The 19662-nt window shown below is 40.2% G+C and overlaps 1 protein-coding gene across 4 annotated transcripts in view; it reads left to right on the top strand.

Moving 5' to 3' along the window:
• The window catches only part of msh3 (mutS homolog 3 (E. coli)), a 288075-nt gene that overhangs the window by 237366 nt on the left and 31047 nt on the right, over window positions 1-19662 (top strand). For all 4 annotated transcript variants that reach the window (XM_087999818.1, XM_087999815.1, XM_087999807.1 and 1 more), the window contains exon 22: window positions 7486-7612. In XM_087999818.1, the coding sequence (XP_087855944.1) occupies window positions 7486-7612 (127 nt within the window). The remainder of the gene's footprint in view (window positions 1-7485; window positions 7613-19662) is intronic.

Below are 19662 nucleotides of genomic sequence, written 5' to 3'. Positions count from 1 at the left end.
AGTTATTTCTGCACTAATATGCAGCCTGCAGATCCCTCTTTGCTTAGTCCTTGCAGAATTTATAAGAATTTGTTTGTCTTTATTTCTCTTTATTTTATTAATTACTTCACTTAGGGTCATGCCTGGTTAGTCTGAATTTGCTGCTTGTAGGTATATATTTAGTCCACATTGTCACTGCTTCTCTCTCAAGAATGCCACATCTTCCATTTTCTACATATTGTCTGAATATTTTTGGAACACCAGGTAGAGACCAAAACTACTTCTGGATTCTGTATGATTTAACTAGGCCTCAAAAAAAATCTGTGCCTGGAAAGAACAGGCAGCGAGTCCTGGGTAGAGACTGGTGTGGAGACAGTCCTGGAACTTAGCTTGGAGTGGCTGAGTGCGGATACTGAGCAGACTGGGGCTTGGAGTGGAGCAGGGAAGGCTGTTGGACTGGGTTCTGACATGCGCAGTCAGACCACATGCGGAAGCCCTGCGCTGAGTTACTACAGTGTAATATCTTCTTGAAATTTCCAACCCTACTGCAGTGGCAACCCTTTTAATGATGTCCTGTTTTAAACTTATTTTCAACTCTATAAGTAATGTATCTACTTTTATTCCCCTGTATCCAAGAATTGTACCTAGGTACTTGTACCTAAGATGTTGCCATAAGAAGGCAGATATTGTTGTATTCCTACAATAGAGTACACATGACATTAAAAGGATATTCGATATTGTGTATTCTCTTCCCTCAAGTCACTTTTACCTGCACTTTTAGAATTCCACCTAACTAGCTTAACCTTCCATTCACTGGAATTTTGCAGCTGCCCACCTATTCAATCAAATCTTCACTTATACCTTTTATATCCTTGATCCCCAATAAAGGTATTAGGCTCTCTCACTCAAGTTAACCCTCCTATGGTGTATAATCTCCCTTCCTTTATACCAATGTTTAATGTGTCTCAATACCAGATCTGTCTGCACTATATACTGGCTTCTGCACTCTTCTGCCAAAACTGTTCCTGGATCATCCTGCTATGCTTATCTTAAATTTTGCATCCTCCAATCCCCAATTCATTAAAATGTGCAAGGAACTCTGGGTTTCTTGGTCAGAAGAACTTAGTCTTCGTTTTCAGCTGCCCTTGTAACTGTCCTCTCTTTCTCTGGTTCACTGGGCCAAATCTAAAGGGACTGTGCACAGGGGGAGAAAACCTGACTGTGCGCAGCTGCTAAGGCGATTACTGCTCACCACCCTGTTCTGTTCTTGGTTCCAATGTTAGCTAATATTGTCTGCTATCCTTCGGCCCTGCTCCTGCGTCTTTAAATCTGTCATCATCACCACCCTCCTTAAAACTTCCAACTTTAATCCCTTTGTCCTGGCAAACTGTTGTCCCATCTTAAACCCCCTTTCTCCTCAACAGTCCTTGAACATCCAAATCTCTGCTCATCTTTCTCAGAGCTCTGTGTTTGAATCCCTCCAATCAGTTATCTGCCCTGTCACAGTACTGTGACAACCCTTATCAAAATTGTAAATGTTATTTTGTCCGTCTGTAGCCAAGCAAAGTTCTCCTTCCTTTTCCTTGATTTTTCAGTAGCCTTTGAAGTGGTTTACCACACCATCCCCCTCCAACATTTCTCTTCTATCATCCATTTGGGTAGAAACACACACAACCAGAAATTACTGGAGAAATTCAGCAGGTCTGGCATCATCTGTGGAGAGAAAATAAAGTTAATTTTAGAGTACAGTGACCCTTCAGAACCAGAAGGATAGGAGGGATCGTAACTGTGTTTCTGTTCTTATTTGTCTATATTTAGCCAGGGAATCACTTATTATGAACACTCTGAGTCACTCTGGCTTCCCCAAAGATCTTTCTTGTATCGACTGTCCCCCTGACCCCCTCCTATTTCTCATCCACACAGTAACATTATCTGACAATACGGTAGCTGTTTCCACATGTATGCTGACAGCCCTAGGTCCACCTCATTACCACCACCTTCATTACTCTACTTGTTAATTTCTCATGTGGCTTGTCAGGAATCCAGTGTTGGATGAACAAAAAGCTCCTAAAATGAAAACATGACGACTTGCACTGTTTAATTGTACTTGTAATTTTCCAACATCTCCTAATGACTGCTGCCCTGGAGGGAAGCCAAGTGGTGGTTAGAAGTGGCTATGAATATTCTAGAACTTTACTTCTTTAAGGCTATTTAAATACCAAGCACTATCGAAGTTGGCTCCTTATTCATGGTTTTTTTTCAATTTCCATTGTGCGATGGCTACACATGAGATACGCTTGACAAGTAGTGTTCTTAATCTGCATTGACATATTTAGCAACTCCATCCAATGCAGTATTTCAAGTATAAATGCTACGTGTTCTTTCCTCTTCAAATTTTCATTATTTGGACACAATTAATATTAGAGGAGAAAGTGAGGACTGCAGATGCTGGAGATCAGAGCTGGAAATGTGTTGCTGGAAAAGCGCAGCAGGTCAGGCAGCATCCAGGGAACAGGAGAATCGACGTTTCGGGCATAAGCCCTTCTTCAGGAATGAAGAAGGGCTTATGCCCGAAACGTCGATTCTCCTGTTCCCTGGATGCTGCCTGACCTGCTGCGCTTTTCCAGCAACACATTTCCAGCACAATTAATATTCACCTATCCAGATATTTAACAAAGAAGACTTTATTTCCAACTCTTCCACTAAAGCAGTGATGACCTGATAGTGCCTAATAGATATCTAAAGATACAATATCTGCAGTACAAGTGTCAATTCATAAACCTAGGCATGTACAAATCAACAACAACTTATGTTTACATTGCACTTTATCATAATCCAGCATTCCAAGAGTTTCACAAAGCATTTTAATTTGAATTGGTGTCATACTGCTTTATGTAGAGATGTTAGATCAGATTACCAAAAGCTTTGTCAAAAAGGCAATTTTTAAGGAGTGACTTAAAAAAAAAAGGTCAAATGATTTGGGGAAGATTTCCAGGACTTGGGGCCAAGTAAACTGAAGACAAAACCATTAATGGTGGAACATCTAAAATCAGAAATACAGTAGAGGCCAGAATTTATCTCCTAATTGTCCTCAGTCAAGATTGTACAGTCACTGAGGATGTAAAAATCACAAGGGGTGAATTGGAATGGTTTTATGTAGTAACTGTTTCCTCTCAGATTTCTTCCACAAAAATGTTCTTTTCCTTTTAAACTAAACTAAATGATACTGGGTCATTGAGATCCTGACCTTGTAACATGGTAGAAATTACAGAGTTTTGTACTCTTTCTCACCTTCTACACCCAAGTATAAAAACAGCATTGTGATATTTACTTCCTTAACGTTTTAGTAAGGTACAATTGTGTTTCTATATATTGCCAAAAACCCTTCTTTTGGAAGCAGTGAACAGACAAGTGCTTGGCTTAATGTAAAATTTACAAAATTAGATTTTACTTTGGCTTTCTGAGGAGTGGCCACAAATGACAAATGTGTTGAATCATGGAGCAGAGCATTAGCATAGCTACTAGAAAAGCATGGTACACTATAGCCAGATTTTGGAGAGGTTCATTAGTAATATGTTAGACAAGTTTCCTTTCCCCAAAGTGTATCTTTGAAATGTCATTTCCATGATTTCTATATAACTCTCTGTTGAACGATCAGTCAGAGAATCTGTTCAATATCTTCCTGTTTGGCATGTACAACAATTACTTTTCACTGTATCTTGGTATATGAGATAATAAATCAAAACAAATTTTAAACTATGCACCTTCAACATTCTGCTAATGAATGCTAGCATAATTCAATTTAGATCCAAAGACACACAATTTGACCAGGACACCACTGACTTTATTTTTGATAGAATGTATTGCAATCTTTGGGTTAAGAACATAAGTAAACCTGGATTTGGTTTATTACTAAAAAGACATTAATCCTGCTTCCTATGACGCTTTCCATGTAAAGCAAAACTAGCAAATAGTAATATTGTGTTTCTGTGTATTGCCAAAACTTGGAAAGAGTCAAATGATTCCGTCCACAACCATAATGTCCATTTTTTTATGCCAAGTTTAAAAAATATTGGTGTTAGATACAGTTATGCCAATTTCCTGATTTTTGTTTGAAATAGTCAAAAAGTACAAGTGTAAATCTCTGAGTAGAGACTGGTTGGAACAGACTTTCCTTGAGCTTCACTAACCTCAGTGTTGCTGAAGCTCCCTGGTACCAGCTGAAAGGAACCTTGATGTTGGGAACACTTCTTGCTGCAAAAGTATCCTTGTTTTTTCAAAGCAGGCCCCTTGAGGTTCTGCTCCCTGGGCTTGAGGTCAGGATGGATTCCAGCTGATGCTTTCTACAACAACTTCATGTTCCTTCTCCCTGGCACCACCTGCTCCAATGCAGCTGCGCATTACCACCTTGTCTTTCCTCTCTCTTCTATCCTGGCAATTTCAATAGTAGCTGAACTGGTGCTTATGAAGGAGGGAACAATGAGCGTTCTGTTGTTCAGGCACGGCTTCCTGGGCAAAGAATTCTCGACGTAAAGAATATAGATTATCTTGAGGTTGTAGTGAAAATCTTTGAAGTATGGATGACAGTACACCAAATCTTGTAGTAACGTGGTCCATTTTATGATTGTGGTGATGGTTACGTAGTGAGAGTTCTAAAATAAAAGCTTGAAGTGTTCAGCTTGTAGAAATCTATTATCATCAGCATCTCCCTCAACACTGCTTTATCTAATGGACTGTGGTGGAGCTCTGAGTTCTCTTTTGTTTCTCATTCATGGCCAGTGGGTGTCATTGATTAGGCTGGCCTTTATTGCCAGTGCCTGCTTGACCCAGAGAAGATAGTGCTAGGCCTCCTCCTTGAAACACTGCAGTTGTTTGGGTGCAGGTACATCCAATGGTGGAACAGGATCTTCAGGATTTTGACCTGGTGACTGTGTAGGAATGACGATATATTTCCAAGTCAGGGTAGTCTGAGATATGCAGAAAAACTACAGATAGTGGTGCTCCCAAGTACCTTGTCCTTCCAGATAGTAAAGGTAATGCATTTAAAGTATCCTGTCAAAAGAACCATGTTGTGTATCTTGTCGATGGTACGCACTGCTGCCAATGTGCGTCACTGTTGAAGCGCATGAATGTTAAAGGTGGTGGTTGTGGTGCCAATCAAGCGGGCTGCTTTCCTGGAAGATATCAAACTACTTAAGTGTTGTTGGATCTGCACTCATCACACTCTCAACTTGTGGCTTGTAGACAGTGGAAAAGTTTTGGGGAGACAGGAGGTAAGTTAGTTGTCACAGAATTCCTAGCCTCTTATCTGATCTTGTAACCATAGTATTTGTATGGCTAGTCCAATTGAGTTTCTTGTCAGTAGTAACCCCGAGGCTGTTGAAAGTATGTGATTCAACGATGGCACTGAACAATGGTTGAATTCTGTGTTAGAGATGGTCTTTGCCTGGCACTTGCGTGGTGTAATTTTTACTTAGCTCCTGACAGCTCAAATCTGAATATTGTCCAGATCTTACTGCATTTGGACACAGACTGCTTTAGTATCTGAGGAGTTGTAAATGTTGCTGAACATTGTGCAATCATGAGAGTGATTTTAATGTGTCTATGAACAGATCCCTGACAATGTTTAAGACGACATATGGAATACTTGCCTTTACTGGCCAAAGCATAGAATTTAAGAGCAGTGAGGTGATGCTGGTACAATGTAAACTGCTAGTTCGGCTACAACTGGGGTACTGCATGCAGCTCTGGTCACCACATGATTGGATGGATGTGAATGCACAGGAGATTTAGCAAGACATTGCCTGGGCTTGAGGATTTGAGCTATAAGGAAAGTTTGAAGAGGCGAGGATTGTTTTCCTTAGATAGTGAGATTTAAGATTGTGTGGGGCATAGATAGCGTGGATAGGAAGGCACTTTTTCCATTAGTAGAAGAGTCCATAATAAACAAACTGCAGATGCCGGAAATCTCAAACATAAATAGCAATTGTTGGAGAAGCTCAGCAAAACTGGCAGCATCTTTGGACAGAAAGCAGAGTTAATCTTTCAGGTCCAGTGATTCTTCTTCAGAACACAAGATTCCATGTGAAATCCCTGGCATTGTTTGTTACCCACTACCCTGCAGTGCATGATCTGGACAAACTCTAATCAAAGAATGTCAGGAATTATTATATGGCCTTCCTGCTTAGTTGACGAACAAAATCGTGTAGACTCAAAATGTTGACTGGTGCTTTCTCTCCACCGATATGGCTGGACCTGCAGAATTGCTCCAGCAATTTCTATTTTTGTTTCAGTAGCAAGACAGCATTGATTTCAAGTAAGCAATAAATGGCTAAGAGAGCAGTTGAAGAGTTTTTTTCATTCGGTGATGGGAGTCTGGAACTCACTGCTTGAAAGGGTGGTTGAGTGGAAAAACTCTCAAAACATTTAAGCAGGACCTGGATATTCACTTGTGCTGCCATAACCTCCCAAGAGCTTTGGGCCAAAAGCTGAAAATGGGATGAATGTAGTCTTATCTTTGACTGTTGCACATACAATGACCCAAATGGCCTTTCTCTGTGCTGTAAATGTCTGAATCTGTGCATGAGACTAGAATATAAGGAGAGATCATTTATTCTAAGCTTTTACTCTCCGATATATAGAAAATTAAAGGCTGACTTGATTGAGGATTTTAGACTTTTGAAAACATATTTACGATGCTGTGTGTTGCACTTATTTCTTCTAGAATATCTTTGTAATTTCTGCAATTGCCAAAATAAGTGATAATCAGACTAAGATTTCTGGTTATCTTTACCCAGCTGTGAGGTTATGGAGTAGTGTGAACAATCCTGGAGTCAGAGTTCCTGTAATAATGCGTACTTTCTCATTGAAGTTGTAACTGGGAGTTATGGTTAGTGATATGGTAGAGGCTCCAACTTCCTTTTCATCGCATGCTGACTAGGATCTCTCCTGCTCTTGGTGTGCTGGAAAGATTTGCAGGTTAATAAATGAGCTGTTTAGCCTTGTTGTGAATTAAAATTTCTTAGACATTTAAGTCCTGGAGTGAGACTGGAAACTGACTCAGATTTAGGTATCTGTGGTGCCACAAAAACCCATTTATTGAATTGTAGCCTTAATAAACTCAGGCAATCAATGCAATTTTAACCTCTGCTCCTTTTCTTCACAAGTGATAAGCTATTAACTAGCAAATGCTGTGATGAAGGTTATCATATAATTCTTAATTAACTTGCATACCATCATTTTAATGGCAGTATTAAACAGCGGCTTGTGTTTTGCTAACACAAGGTTGTCACGACTTTAGTTGTAGTAACAAGGATAAATACGTTTTTCAATGAGCAAGTCAGGGATTTATTTTTCTATTTTGCTACAGGTCCTTTAATTTCTTGTAAGAATTTCAGAATTTTAACTGATCCTACTTTTCTAACGATGTGTGTATTTATTGACAATGGAGTTCAGTGGTGCTGATTGTTCAGTATGTTGTAATAAAGTCTTACAATTTACTTTCAGGTGAAATCTCTGACGCTATTTGTTACCCACTACCCCCCAGTGTGTGAGCTGGAGAAACTCTACCCTAAGAATATCAGGAATTATCACATGGCCTTCCTGCTCAATGAGGAAGCTGATGAACAAAATGGTACGAATAAAGGTTTGGATGTGGATATCTGAATAAGTTTAACTTTCTGAATTGGGATACTTTTGTTAAAGAAAGCCCAAAGTCCAGCCTTGTCATTTCATTGGCAGTAAATCACCTTCTGCTTACTTTTTTTGACTACCTTTTGGCTTATTGTAGATTGAAAACCTGGCATTCTTAATAGCAATAACAGCTTGGGTTTATGTTTAATATAGTTGAAATGCCCCAAGGTACTTCACAAGGAGTAATTGCACGTTGGGATGACTACCAATCTGTTTGAAATAAAAAAAAAAGGCTAACATCATGAATTGAATGATGTGCTTTGTAACTTTAAATACACATGCAATCTGTATACACATGCAATGTAAAATAAGTTGACTTTATGATATAATTGATCTTATCTCAGTATAATGATCATTGAAAGGAAGATTAGCAAAGTTCAGTTTTATCTTGGGCAATAGATATTCCATTTTAAAGCGATTAGGTCAGTCACCACATTCTGAAACTTAGGCATTTTGTTGTGTAAATAACCTATTCCATGGACAGTCTAGGATTTGTTTAGAAACATCCTAGATTGTACAAATAATCTGTTTTAAACCAAAAGAGACTACGAGGAGTACAAGTTAGTTGAACGACAAGCAAGACTGCCTCTTAAAGCAGAGGTGTACTTAGGCTGGAGCAGGTGTTGGAACTTATTCTACATGTGATTTTGACTTGGGAAGGATGCATGGCAAGAGCAGACTCCAAGATTTACTGAAGTTGCAGCAGATATCTTGGTTGAGGAGGATAAATGTTCTCTATCCAGTTTGACAGGGGACAGGAGAACCTCCAGACAAACTCTCAGAAGGCAGTAGGGTAATCACTGCCAGGGTGTAGTGCCCAGAATATGGATACAGTGCCACAAGTGGTGTGTTGCCCTTAGGAGTGGTCAAGTTCAGTGAATGGATTTTCAAAAGCCTTATTCCACTGACAGCATCACCACACCCAGATGCTGCTCAATAGAGCAAACCAACCAGCAACAATCTCTATCAATAATCGCTTGCATTGATATTGGTGGCATCCTTACCTCAGAATCCGTGTAAGTTCATGTGTCATTCCAAGAACTGAACACAAAAAAAAACCACAAAAATAGTGCAGTACTGAGAAAGCACTGTACTATCAGAGGAAACACCTTTGGATGAGATGTTAAATTAAGGCTGTGTCTACACTCCCAGTGAAAGATCTCCTGGCTCTATCTGAAGGAGTAGGATGCCTTTGCTTCTAGTGTCCTGACCAATATTTATTCCTCAACCAGATTATAAAACCAGATGACCTGGTTGTGCTAACATCGCTGTAGGCATGTTGTACATGAACCACCTGCTGTATTTCTGACATTAAACCCCTTAAAAAGTACTCCATTGTAAAATGCTGTGGGATATTTGCTGGTTGTGAAAAGCACTATATAACTGCAAGTCCTTTTTGTTTTGTACTTCTTCATCTCATTCTCTGGTACTAGTACACCTCACATTTACAGTTTGGGAGGATCCCCTTTTAATTCAAGTCTTTTCATTGAAATTCCCATAAATCTCTTCTCTCTTGCCTCTATTCTGAATTTCCTTCTTCTTAGATTTCTACTACTGCTGGTTCTTCCACCTCATCAGTTAGTTGCCAAATAGAAGGTGGTGAATGCTGTGCCCTTAAGATTGGAATTCAGTAAACCACCACAAGCCCTAACTTGCACATGCTTTGCTATTTACTGTAGGGCTCCTCCACTGTGGTCCAGGCAACTGAAATGTTGCTTCAGCACTCCTACAATCTTCTCAATGATATTTCATGCAACATCAGTGCCTTATACACACTGTCCTTGCATGTGTAGTTTCCGAGCCATGTGGTCAATAGGTAACCCTTTAGTTTGTCTTGGTGACTCAAGTGCAAATGGCCTGACACCAAATGATGGCATCATGAGCAATGCAACTTCGACTCGTTCTAAACAAAAGCAAAAGTTGCTGGAGAAATAGAGCAGCTCTGACAGCATATGTGGATAGAAATCAAAATGAATGTTTTGGGTCCAGTGATCCTTCATTAGAACTCTGGAAGACGCAAAGGCCTGGGTAAAAGCAGAGCAAAATAAAAGGTTTTGTCATATTGTTGGCTAAGAGAGTGTGAGCTCTTACCCTTTACTGTGAGTAAATGATTGAAGCAGTACCCTTGAAGTCAGGTTCGTGCTCTTCAGCACAAGACACACTGCTCTGTGTGGAGATCAGAAACTTTAAACCACTCTGGAACTATCAAGTGCAGTAAGAGCCAATCAACAACAATCCTGAAGATAGTTGATAGTTCTTGGTGAGGTTTCTGTGCAAATTTAAGAAAAAGCAGTATGGCAGTGAACTGTCAAGTGGCACTGATTGTCTCAAAGCAATGTAACACACTGTCTATGATGCCATAATCAGCCTACCCTGTGTATTTCCAGTATACTGACCCTGTGCCATCCTAACATTTATGAAAATGTAGATTGGCAGGCTACAGATGCACTCGTACTGACAAAATGGGTGCTGTTCTCCTGAATTTTGTAGCTTAGATCATTATTCAAGACAGTGGTTATCTTAACTATTTTGAAATTTTCAATACGTGTTCTATTAGAATTTTGGTTTGTCAGAATATCTGTCCCATCTGTTAATGATTAAGCCCAGTTAGAGTATTGTCAAAAGTACTTAAAAATTACTCCGGTGCTATTTACTTTAATGCCTCCTGGTTAATTGTATTTCGAAGTGCCTCAGGAATAATGGAGTTATTTTAACTGCAGCTGCATAAACAAGATAGTAATGACACTGAGTCATTTACTATCCGATATACATTGGTAGTCTTGCCATCTACTTGTTAGGGGTCATTAGATTGATGGTTGAAGTATACACTGTTATGGTCAAGAGGACACGTTTAACGTGAAAATAATTTTCCGATGATGTAAATCATATACATCACTTTATTTTGAGACATTGTGACTTTAAATCTTTGTCGTTGTATAACATTGTGAGGTCAATAAGTACATTCTTGTCAAGTAGAAGCTGACCAATTTTCTGATCCCTCTGGTGAGGCCAGGTCCATTATAACACTGGTTTGCTGTGCACATCTTGTGTGGATACAAATGAGGCACAAACCCCGCCATGCCAAGAGTGGACAGAGGGAAGGTATATTTTGCCCATTTTGTGTCAAATTATAAAATTTATTTTTAGCACCCTGGCATTTCAATATACATTGGTTATCATGTTCACAGGTACTTTAGAGGGAAGAAGGAAAATGGAAATTACACAAAAGGAACTCAGATTAAAAGAGAAGAATTGAATGCGCTAAAATTGTTTGCGGCTTTACTTTTCATGTATATGGTACTTTGTGTATCAGGATAATTGGAACTATTAGCTCATTGATGCCTCAAGATTCTTTTGAACTCTGCAGAATTGTGAAGAGATATCACAATGCAGGAAGGCATTCATCCATCTCCAACCTGAGTACTGACTTTTAAAATGATATTAAAATGTGGCTGTAATCTCCTGCCAACAGGTATTCTCTCTGTAGTTCTCACATGACAAGAAAAAATGCATTTTTGATATTGCATGACTGATGCAAAATGTGGAAGGAAAACTACAGTGAGTGTTATGTGTATATAGAGGGCTTTAGGAATACGGACTTGGTGACTAGCGCAGCCTGTGTACATTTTGAGCATCAGAATTTTCTATAAATGATTGCAGAAAGAGGTTTTTGGTCACAACTTCATTAAGTCTTTCATATGAGGGAATCTTTGTGCAAGTTTCCATGATGCCATTTATTTTTTGAAATCTTAGCTTGAGTATTGCATAATTGTCTAAAATATTGTGCTTGCTTGTCTGTGATAAGTAACAGATTTAATTTTTTAATTTTATTGGGAAAGAGTGGAAGCACATAACCAAAAACAGTGTACTTTTTTTTTGCTTGCTTCACATGAAATCGGAATACTGTTGCTCCAGTTGTGAAGTAGTTCTTGTCTCAGAGCCTTTGCAGTGCTAATTAAAGGAAGCATACTATAATTGGTTTCTTATCCATTTGCACAAGTTAACCCATCTATGTAGTTACAACAATGAGAAAGCAACATAATGATATCTGACTCATTCCAGTAAATAAATCTACAGGTCACAAAATATACATTTTTCATAGCACAATTCAATTGTGGCTATATAAAATTGATAACTTGTCTTACTATTAAATATTAGGAGTATACTTAAGAGGGAAATCAGGAGGGCAAAACAGGGACATGAGATAGCTTTGGCAAATAGAATTAAGGAGAATCCAAAGGGCTTTTACAAATATATTAAAGAAAAAAGGGTAACTAGGGAGAGAATAGGGCCTCTCAAAGATCAGCAAGGCGGCCTTTGTGTGGTGCCTCAGAAAATGGGGGAAATACTAAATGAACATTTTGCATTAATATTTACTATGAAAAACGATATGGAAGATATAGACTGTAGGGAAATAGATGGTGACATCTTGCAAAATGTCCAGATTACAGAGGAGGAAGTGCTGGATGTCTTGAAACTGTTATAGGTGGATAAATCCCCAGGACCTGATCAGGTGTACCCGAGAACTCTGTGGGAAGCTAGAGAAATGATCGCTGGGCCTCTTGCTGAGATATTTGTATCATCGATAGTCACAGGTGAGGTGCCAGAAGACTGGAGGTTGGCAAACGTGGTGACACTGTTTAAGAAGGGCTGTAAAGACAAGCCAGGGAACTATAGACTGGTGAGCCTGACGTTGGTGGTGGGCAAGTTGTTGGAGGGAATCCTGAGGGGCAGGATGTACATGTATTTGGAAAGGCAAGGACAGATTCAGGATAGTCAGAATGGTTTTGTGCATGGGAAATCATGTCTCATAAACTTGATTGAGTTTTTTGAAGAAGTAACTAAGAAGATTGATGAGGGAAGAGCAGTAGATGTGATCTATATGGACTTCAGTAAGGTGTTTGACAAGGTTCCCCATGGGAGACTGATTAGCAAAGTCAGATCGCATGGAATACAGGGAAAACTAGCCATTTGAATACAGAACTGGCTCAAAGGTAGAAGACAGAGGGTGTTGGAGGATTGTTTTTCAGACTGGAGGCCTGTGACCAGTGGAGTGCCGCAAGTTTCGGTATTGGGACCTCTACTTTTTGTCATTTACTTAAATGATTTGGATGCGAGCATAAGAGGTACAGTTAGTAAGTTTGCAGATTACTTATACACTTATACACCTAGGGAGTGTTGCTGAACAAAGAGACCTTGGAGTGCAGGTTCATAGCTCCTTGAAAGTGGAGTCGCAGATAGATAGGATAGTGAAGAAGGCGTTTGGTATGCTTTCGTTTATTGATCAGAGTATTGAGTACAGGAGTTGGGAGGTCATGTTGTGGCTGTACAGGACATTGGTTAGGCCACTGTTTGAAAGATGTTATGAAATTTGAAAGGGTTCAGAAAAGATTTACAAGGATGTTGCCAGGGTTGGTGGATCTGAGCTACAGGGAGATGCTGAACAGTCTGGGGCTATTTTCCCTGGAGTGTCGGAGGCTGAGGGGTGACCTTATAGAGGTTTACAAAATTATGAGGGGCATGGATAGGATAAATAGACAAAGTCTTTTCCCTGGGGTCGGGGAGTCCAGAACTAGAGGGCAGAGGTTTAGGGTGAGAGGGGAAAGATATAAAAGAGACCTAAGGGGCAACTTTTCATGCAGAGGGTGTTACATGTGTGGAATGAGCTGCCACAGGATGTGGTGGAGGCTGGTACAATTGCGACATTTAAGAGGCATTTGGATGGGTATATGATTAGGAAGGGTTTGGAGGGATATAGGCCGGGTGCTGGTGGGTGGGACTAGATTGAGTTGGGATATCTGGTCGGTGTGGACGGGTTGGACCAAAGGGTCTGTTTCCATGCTGTACATCTTTATGACTCTATGACTCTATTAAAACAAAATGGAGCTAATTGTGCTGTTCATCCAATTGTACATTTGATTTTTAATAATAAATATTTCAATTAAATTCTGACTTGTTGATGGATAATGTCGACCAAAAGCTTTGTCACAGTAGTACAATAGTACATATTACAAGAGGATATTGAAATGATGAGATTATGACTGAGAGGTTATCAGCTTGGTTTTACCACTAGGCCACTGTCTCCTCAGCTATATAGTAAGAGCTTTAAAACAGCAGGTGGCCTTACTTAGCTAAAGTATTAGACATGATGTTCACAATGCTTACAAGAATAAAGGGGGCCCAGAGAGATGTTTTTGTTTTGAGGCTTAGATTTAAAATAGTTTGAAAGTTTGGTGATTAGAATGAGGTTGGCCAGGCAGATCTCGTCAAAGCTTTTCACTGTGCCTCTGCACACGTGACAATAAATTCAGTTCATTTCAATTCAAAGAGATACCTGATTGGAGTTGTTAACCTGGGCCAATCAGGGAGACCTGGCTGACAGGAGTGTCAGAGAATCTCCTCACTCTAGGGATTGGCACTGAGCGAGTTAGTCAGAGTCCATGTACTGTGTTTGTATCAATAAAGGTTGAGTTGGTGGCGGGATACCGGCCTCTGCGCAATTATTTCGGAAAGCATTCAGGAAAATTATAAACCACATTTACTATTTATTTTTTGATTTGATCAAGTAACCAAAAATGAATTTAGCTAAATATTGATTTGAGGACATCATAAAAGATGGGACATTGCGGCATAGTGGTAATGCTACTGGACTAGTCATTAAGAGGTCAGGCTGTGAGTACAGGTTTAAACTAAATTAATGAAATTGAGAATTGAAAGCTAGTATGGTGACCCTGAAAAAAACATTAATTGTTGTAAAAACTTATCTGGTTCATAAATGCCATTCTAGGATCAGTTATTCTTGCCAGGTCTGGTCAACATGTGACTCCAAGTCCACAGTAATATAGTTAACTCTTAACTGCCCTCTGAAATGGCCTAGCAAGCCCCTCAGATCATGGACAGTTTGAATGGACAACCAATGTTAGTAGTGCCAGTAACCCTGTACATCCAATGAAAGATTCAAAATTGGTGAGGCTACATCATTTTGGTTCTCTGGTTTCAATTTACCTGAGTGTTGGTTGAGAGAATTAATTGCGACTTGGAGCTGTTGTGTGCAATTTACAGTTTATTGAGAGAAGTTAGCCAAATTAACTGACAGTAGGTCAGCATGAACAGAATACAAACTAAAATCATCATTCACCTGGTGGAAAACAGGTGAGGATTAATGACACAAAAACAGGAAATGCTGGAAAATTTCAGTGTGTCTGGTAGTGTCTGTGGAGAAAAATCAAAGTTAATCAGTGACCCTTTTCATTTTTCATTTCAGATTTGCGACATTCACAGTTCTTTCAGTTTTTTTTGTCAAGTGGGGATTAATTTCAGTTGGAATCTTGAGGAAACAGAAGTTATAAGTTTGCATATTTTGAAGCAAGTTGGAGAAGTCACATTGGCCATCAGTGTCTTATTGCAATACGAAGCAATCAGCTGAATTACCATGGAAGTGTTGAAAAGTATTGAGAAAAAGGGACTAGACATCCAAACTAAAGAAGTGGTGAAGGAAAGATTTAGCTCGGAGAGCAGCTGGACCTGAGGAGAATTCTCTAGAGGATGTGGCATACTCATGAGTAGATCCTAATAGAAAATAACTTTAAGATTGATTTCTTATAAGAAAGTTCTTGCAGAAAGTAAAAAATAAATCTGGGGTGGTTGTACACATTTATTATTAAGTTGCTATGCGTGTACTGTTTAAAATAAACTTTGCTTTGTTAAAGAAAGTGAAATCTGCAGCAGAATTGTGTTAGTTAGAATAGGTTATTTGGATTTCTTTGAAAACGTTCACATTATCTAGCTTAATTGTAACAACGAGAATGTGATAATTGAGAAGTTGCTGGCTTGGGAGCCAGTGAATGTTAAATGACCTGTTAAACTGTTTACACTAGTAATAGCTTCATGACATTCCATCTATCACTGGTTTAATTTCCTTGTAACCTAAAAAACTCTTGCTTTTTATCTGTTATTGATGTGGCGAAATAAGATCAAAAAGGCAACCTCCTTGTGAAGGTAGAATGACAAAGGTAGCAAGAAGAGAATAGAATATTTGATGCAGGAACATAGAAGCATAAGATTTAGTAACAGGATAATTAATTTGCCCTGTTGAGCCGACTCTTCCATCCATTAAGCTAATTGTTGGTCTAGTTGTGGTCTCAGCTTCATTTTCCTGTCTGCACCTCAAACACTTGGCTTGACATTCAAAAGTCAATTCGACATGACCTTTTATAAGTGTGAAGCCCCATCCTCTACTACCTTCAGAGGAAGAAAATTCCACAGTCTTTGGAAAGGAAGTAATTCTCGTCAGCCCAGTTTTAAAAGGAAATCATTAATTCTTTATCCATGTTCCCTAATTTTAGTCATTCCCCCACCCCCGTCGCCACCTAAACAAACACATACAGGTGCATACATGCACACAGGTGCATGCAAGAGTAAACATTCTCATAGGTCCCACCACCTTCAAAAATTGTCTCAATGTTCCACAAGTTGAAGTCCCTCTCTCCTGCACCATCTCTCCAGCCATGCTTTCATCTGGGCTAACTTCCTATTTCTATCCTCACTAGCACGTAGCATGACTACACACAAGGTGTAGTCATAGAGTTCAAGAGCACAGAAAAGGCATTTGATCCATCAAGTCAAAACAACTGTTTAGCTGTTCTTGTCCCATTTTATTAGCCCTTGGTCCATAACCTTGTATGCCTTGACATTTGCAAATGTACATCTAAATACTGGGATTGTAGTGGTGCAGTTGCAAAGTTCCTGCCTCTGAACCATGAGGCCTTGATTCAGATCCAGCTTCCTCCAGGGGTCTGTATTAACCCCTCTGAACAGGTTGATTTAAAAATGTCGAGATGAAGATGCGACTTAAATGTTCTGAGGTCTCTGCCTCTACCAGCCTCAAGGGCAGTACTTTCCAGAGTCCTGTTATCCTCTGGTCAAAGAAATCCTTACATTCCCTGTAAACCTCATGCCTCTTACCTTTAAGGTATCCGCTTGGTCATTGAAACCGCTATCAAGGAGAAGAGTTTCTTCCTGTCCACCCTATCAGTGCCCGTCATAACTTTATATATCTCAATCATGTTCACCCCGAGTCTCCTCTGTTCCAAGGTAATCAATCCCAGTCTATTCACTCCCTCTTCATAACTAAAACTCTCCAGCCTAGGCAACATCTTGGTAAATCTTCTCTGCACTCTCACCAATGCAAGCATTGCCCTCCTGTAATGTGAATTCCAAAACTGCCTACAATTCTCGAGCTGCGGCCTTACCAACATTTTACACAGTCCCAGTATTACTTCCCTACTCATAAACTCTGTGCCTTGGCAAGTATCTCATATGCCAACTCAACCATTTTCCTACAACTTGAGAGACCGATGGACCTGCACACCAGTGCTTCCCAGGGAAGCCTTTCATCGTGTACTCCCTTGCCTTGTTTGTCCTGTTCAAGTGTATCACCTCACATTTTTCCAGATTGAATTCCATTTGCCACTGACCAGCCTGACTATATCCTCTTGTAATCCAAGGCTTTCCCTTCACTATTTGCTACGAAACCAATCTTTGTGAGATTAACGAACTTACTGATCAGCCCTCCCATGTTCCAATCTAAATCATCGGATTATACCACAAACAGCAAAGGTCCAACACTGATCCCTGTAGAAACCAACTCTTTTGTAGGACCTTCTACATACTGGCTTTAAAAGCACTCCTGGCTGTATTTTTAGAATTCCACTCCGAAACCTTTTCACACTATGACTACCCAAGTCAACAATGGGGAAAGTGAAATTCCTTTTTCCGTTTACTCTTTGCCGACATATCTGCACTGCAATCTCTCTCGGGCTGTTGGGGCCTATAGTACGTTCCCAGCAATGTGATTGTTTCTTTTTGGATTTTAAATTCTAGTCATATGGTTTCATTTAAGGAGCTTTCTCAGATGTCTTCCCTTGTCACTGCTAGAATTGATTCCCTGCTCAACATAGTGACATCTATTCCTCTTTTACCTCCTTTCCTGTCTTGTCTCAAGACTCTGTATCCTGGAGTATGGAGCTAATCCTGCCCTCCTCTCAACCAAGTTGCAGTGACAGTAATGTTGCCTTGTTTTAATTTGTGTCCTCCACTCATCTGTCTTGTTTATCAGGCTCATGGAGTCATAGAGATGTACAGCATGTCCAACCCGTCCATGCCGACCAGATATCCCAACCCAATCTAGTCCCACCTGCCAGCACCCAGCCCATATCCCTCCAAACCCTTCCTATTCATATACCCATCCAAATGCCTCTTAAATGTTGCAATTGTACCAGCCTCCACCACATCCTCTGTCAGCTCATTCCATACACGTACCACCCTCTGCATGAAAAGGTTGCCCATTAGGTCTCTTTTATATCTTTCCCCTCTCACCCTAAACCTATGCCCTCTAGTTCTGGACTCCTCAACCTCAGGGAAAAGACTTTGCCTATTTATACTATCCACGTCCCTCATAATTTTGTAAACCTCTATAAGGTCATCCCTCAGCCTCCGCTCCAGGGAAAACAGCCTCAGCCTGTTCAGCCTCTCCCTGTAGCTCAGATCCTCCAACCCTGGCAACATCCTTGTAAATCTTTTCTGAACCCTTTCAAGTTTCACAAAATCTTTCCGATAGGAAGGAGACCAGAATTGCACACAATATTCCAACAGTAGCCTATCCAATGTCCTGTACAGCCGCAACATGACCTCCCAACTCCTGTACTCAGTATTCTGACCAATAAAGGAAAGCATACCACACCCCGCCTTCAATATCCTATGGATGGAAAGGGATAGACCAGATCTAAATATTGAAGTTCTAAATTGAAGAAAGGCCAATTTTGACAGTGTTAGGCAAGAGCTTTAAAAAGCTGATTGGAGGCAGATGTTCACAGGTAAAGGGACGGCTGGAAAATGGGACGTCTTCAGAAATGAGTTAACAAGAATCCAGAGAAAGTATATTCCTGTTAGGGTGAAAGGGAAGGCTGGTAGGTATAGGGAATGTTGGATGACTAAAGAAATTGAGGGTTTGGTTAAGAAAAAGAAGGAAGCATATGTCAGGTATAGACAGGATAGATCGAGTGAATCCTAGAAGAGTATAAAGGAAATAGGAGTATACTTAAGAGGGAATCAGGAGGGCAAAATGGGGACATAGCTTTGGCAAAAAGAATTAAGGAGAATCCAAAGGGGTTTTACAAATATATTAAGGACAAAAGGGGAACTAGTGAGAGAATAGGGCCCCTCAAAGATCAGCAAGGCGGCCTTTGTGTGGAGCCAGAAAATGGGGGAGATACTAAATGAGTATTTTGCATCAGTATTTACTGTGGAAAAGGATATGGAAGATATAGACTGTAGGGAAATAGATGGTGACATCTTGCAAAATATCCAGATTACAGAGGAGGAAGTGTTGGATGTCTTGAAATGGTTAAAGGTGGATAAATCCCCAGGACCTGATCAGGTGTACCCGAGAACTCTGTGGGAAGCTAGAGAAGTGATTGCTGGGCCTCTTGCTGAGATATTTATATCATTGATAGTCACAGGTGAGGTGCCAGAAGTCTGGAGGTTGGCAAACGTGATGCCACTGTTTAAGAAGGGTGGTAAGGACAACCCAGGGAACAATAGACTGGTGAGCCTGACTTCGGTGGTGGGCAAGTTGTTGGAGGGAATCCTGAGGGATAGGATGTACATGTATTTGGAAAGGAAAGGACTGAGCCGGGATAATCAACATGGCTTTGTGCATGGGAAATCATGTCTCACAAACTTGATTGAGTTTTTTGAAGAAGTAACAAAGAAGATTGATGAGGGCAGAACAGTAGATGTGATCTATATGGACTTCAGTAAGGCATTCGACAAGGTTCCCCATGGGAGACTGATTAGCAAGGTTAGATCTCAATGAATACAGGGAGAACTAACCATTTGGATACAGAACTGGCTCAAAGGTAGAAGACAGAGGGTGGTGTTGGAGGATTGTTTTTCAGACTGGAGGCCTGTGACCAGTGGAGTGCCACAAGG

The sequence above is a fragment of the Chiloscyllium plagiosum genome, unplaced genomic scaffold (genome assembly GCF_037043375.1).
Source record: "Chiloscyllium plagiosum isolate Xiang-an unplaced genomic scaffold, Cpla_swu_hap1 HiC_scaffold_2, whole genome shotgun sequence".
NCBI lineage: Eukaryota > Metazoa > Chordata > Chondrichthyes > Orectolobiformes > Hemiscylliidae > Chiloscyllium > Chiloscyllium plagiosum.
This window is presented reverse-complemented; position numbering and strand designations above follow the sequence as displayed.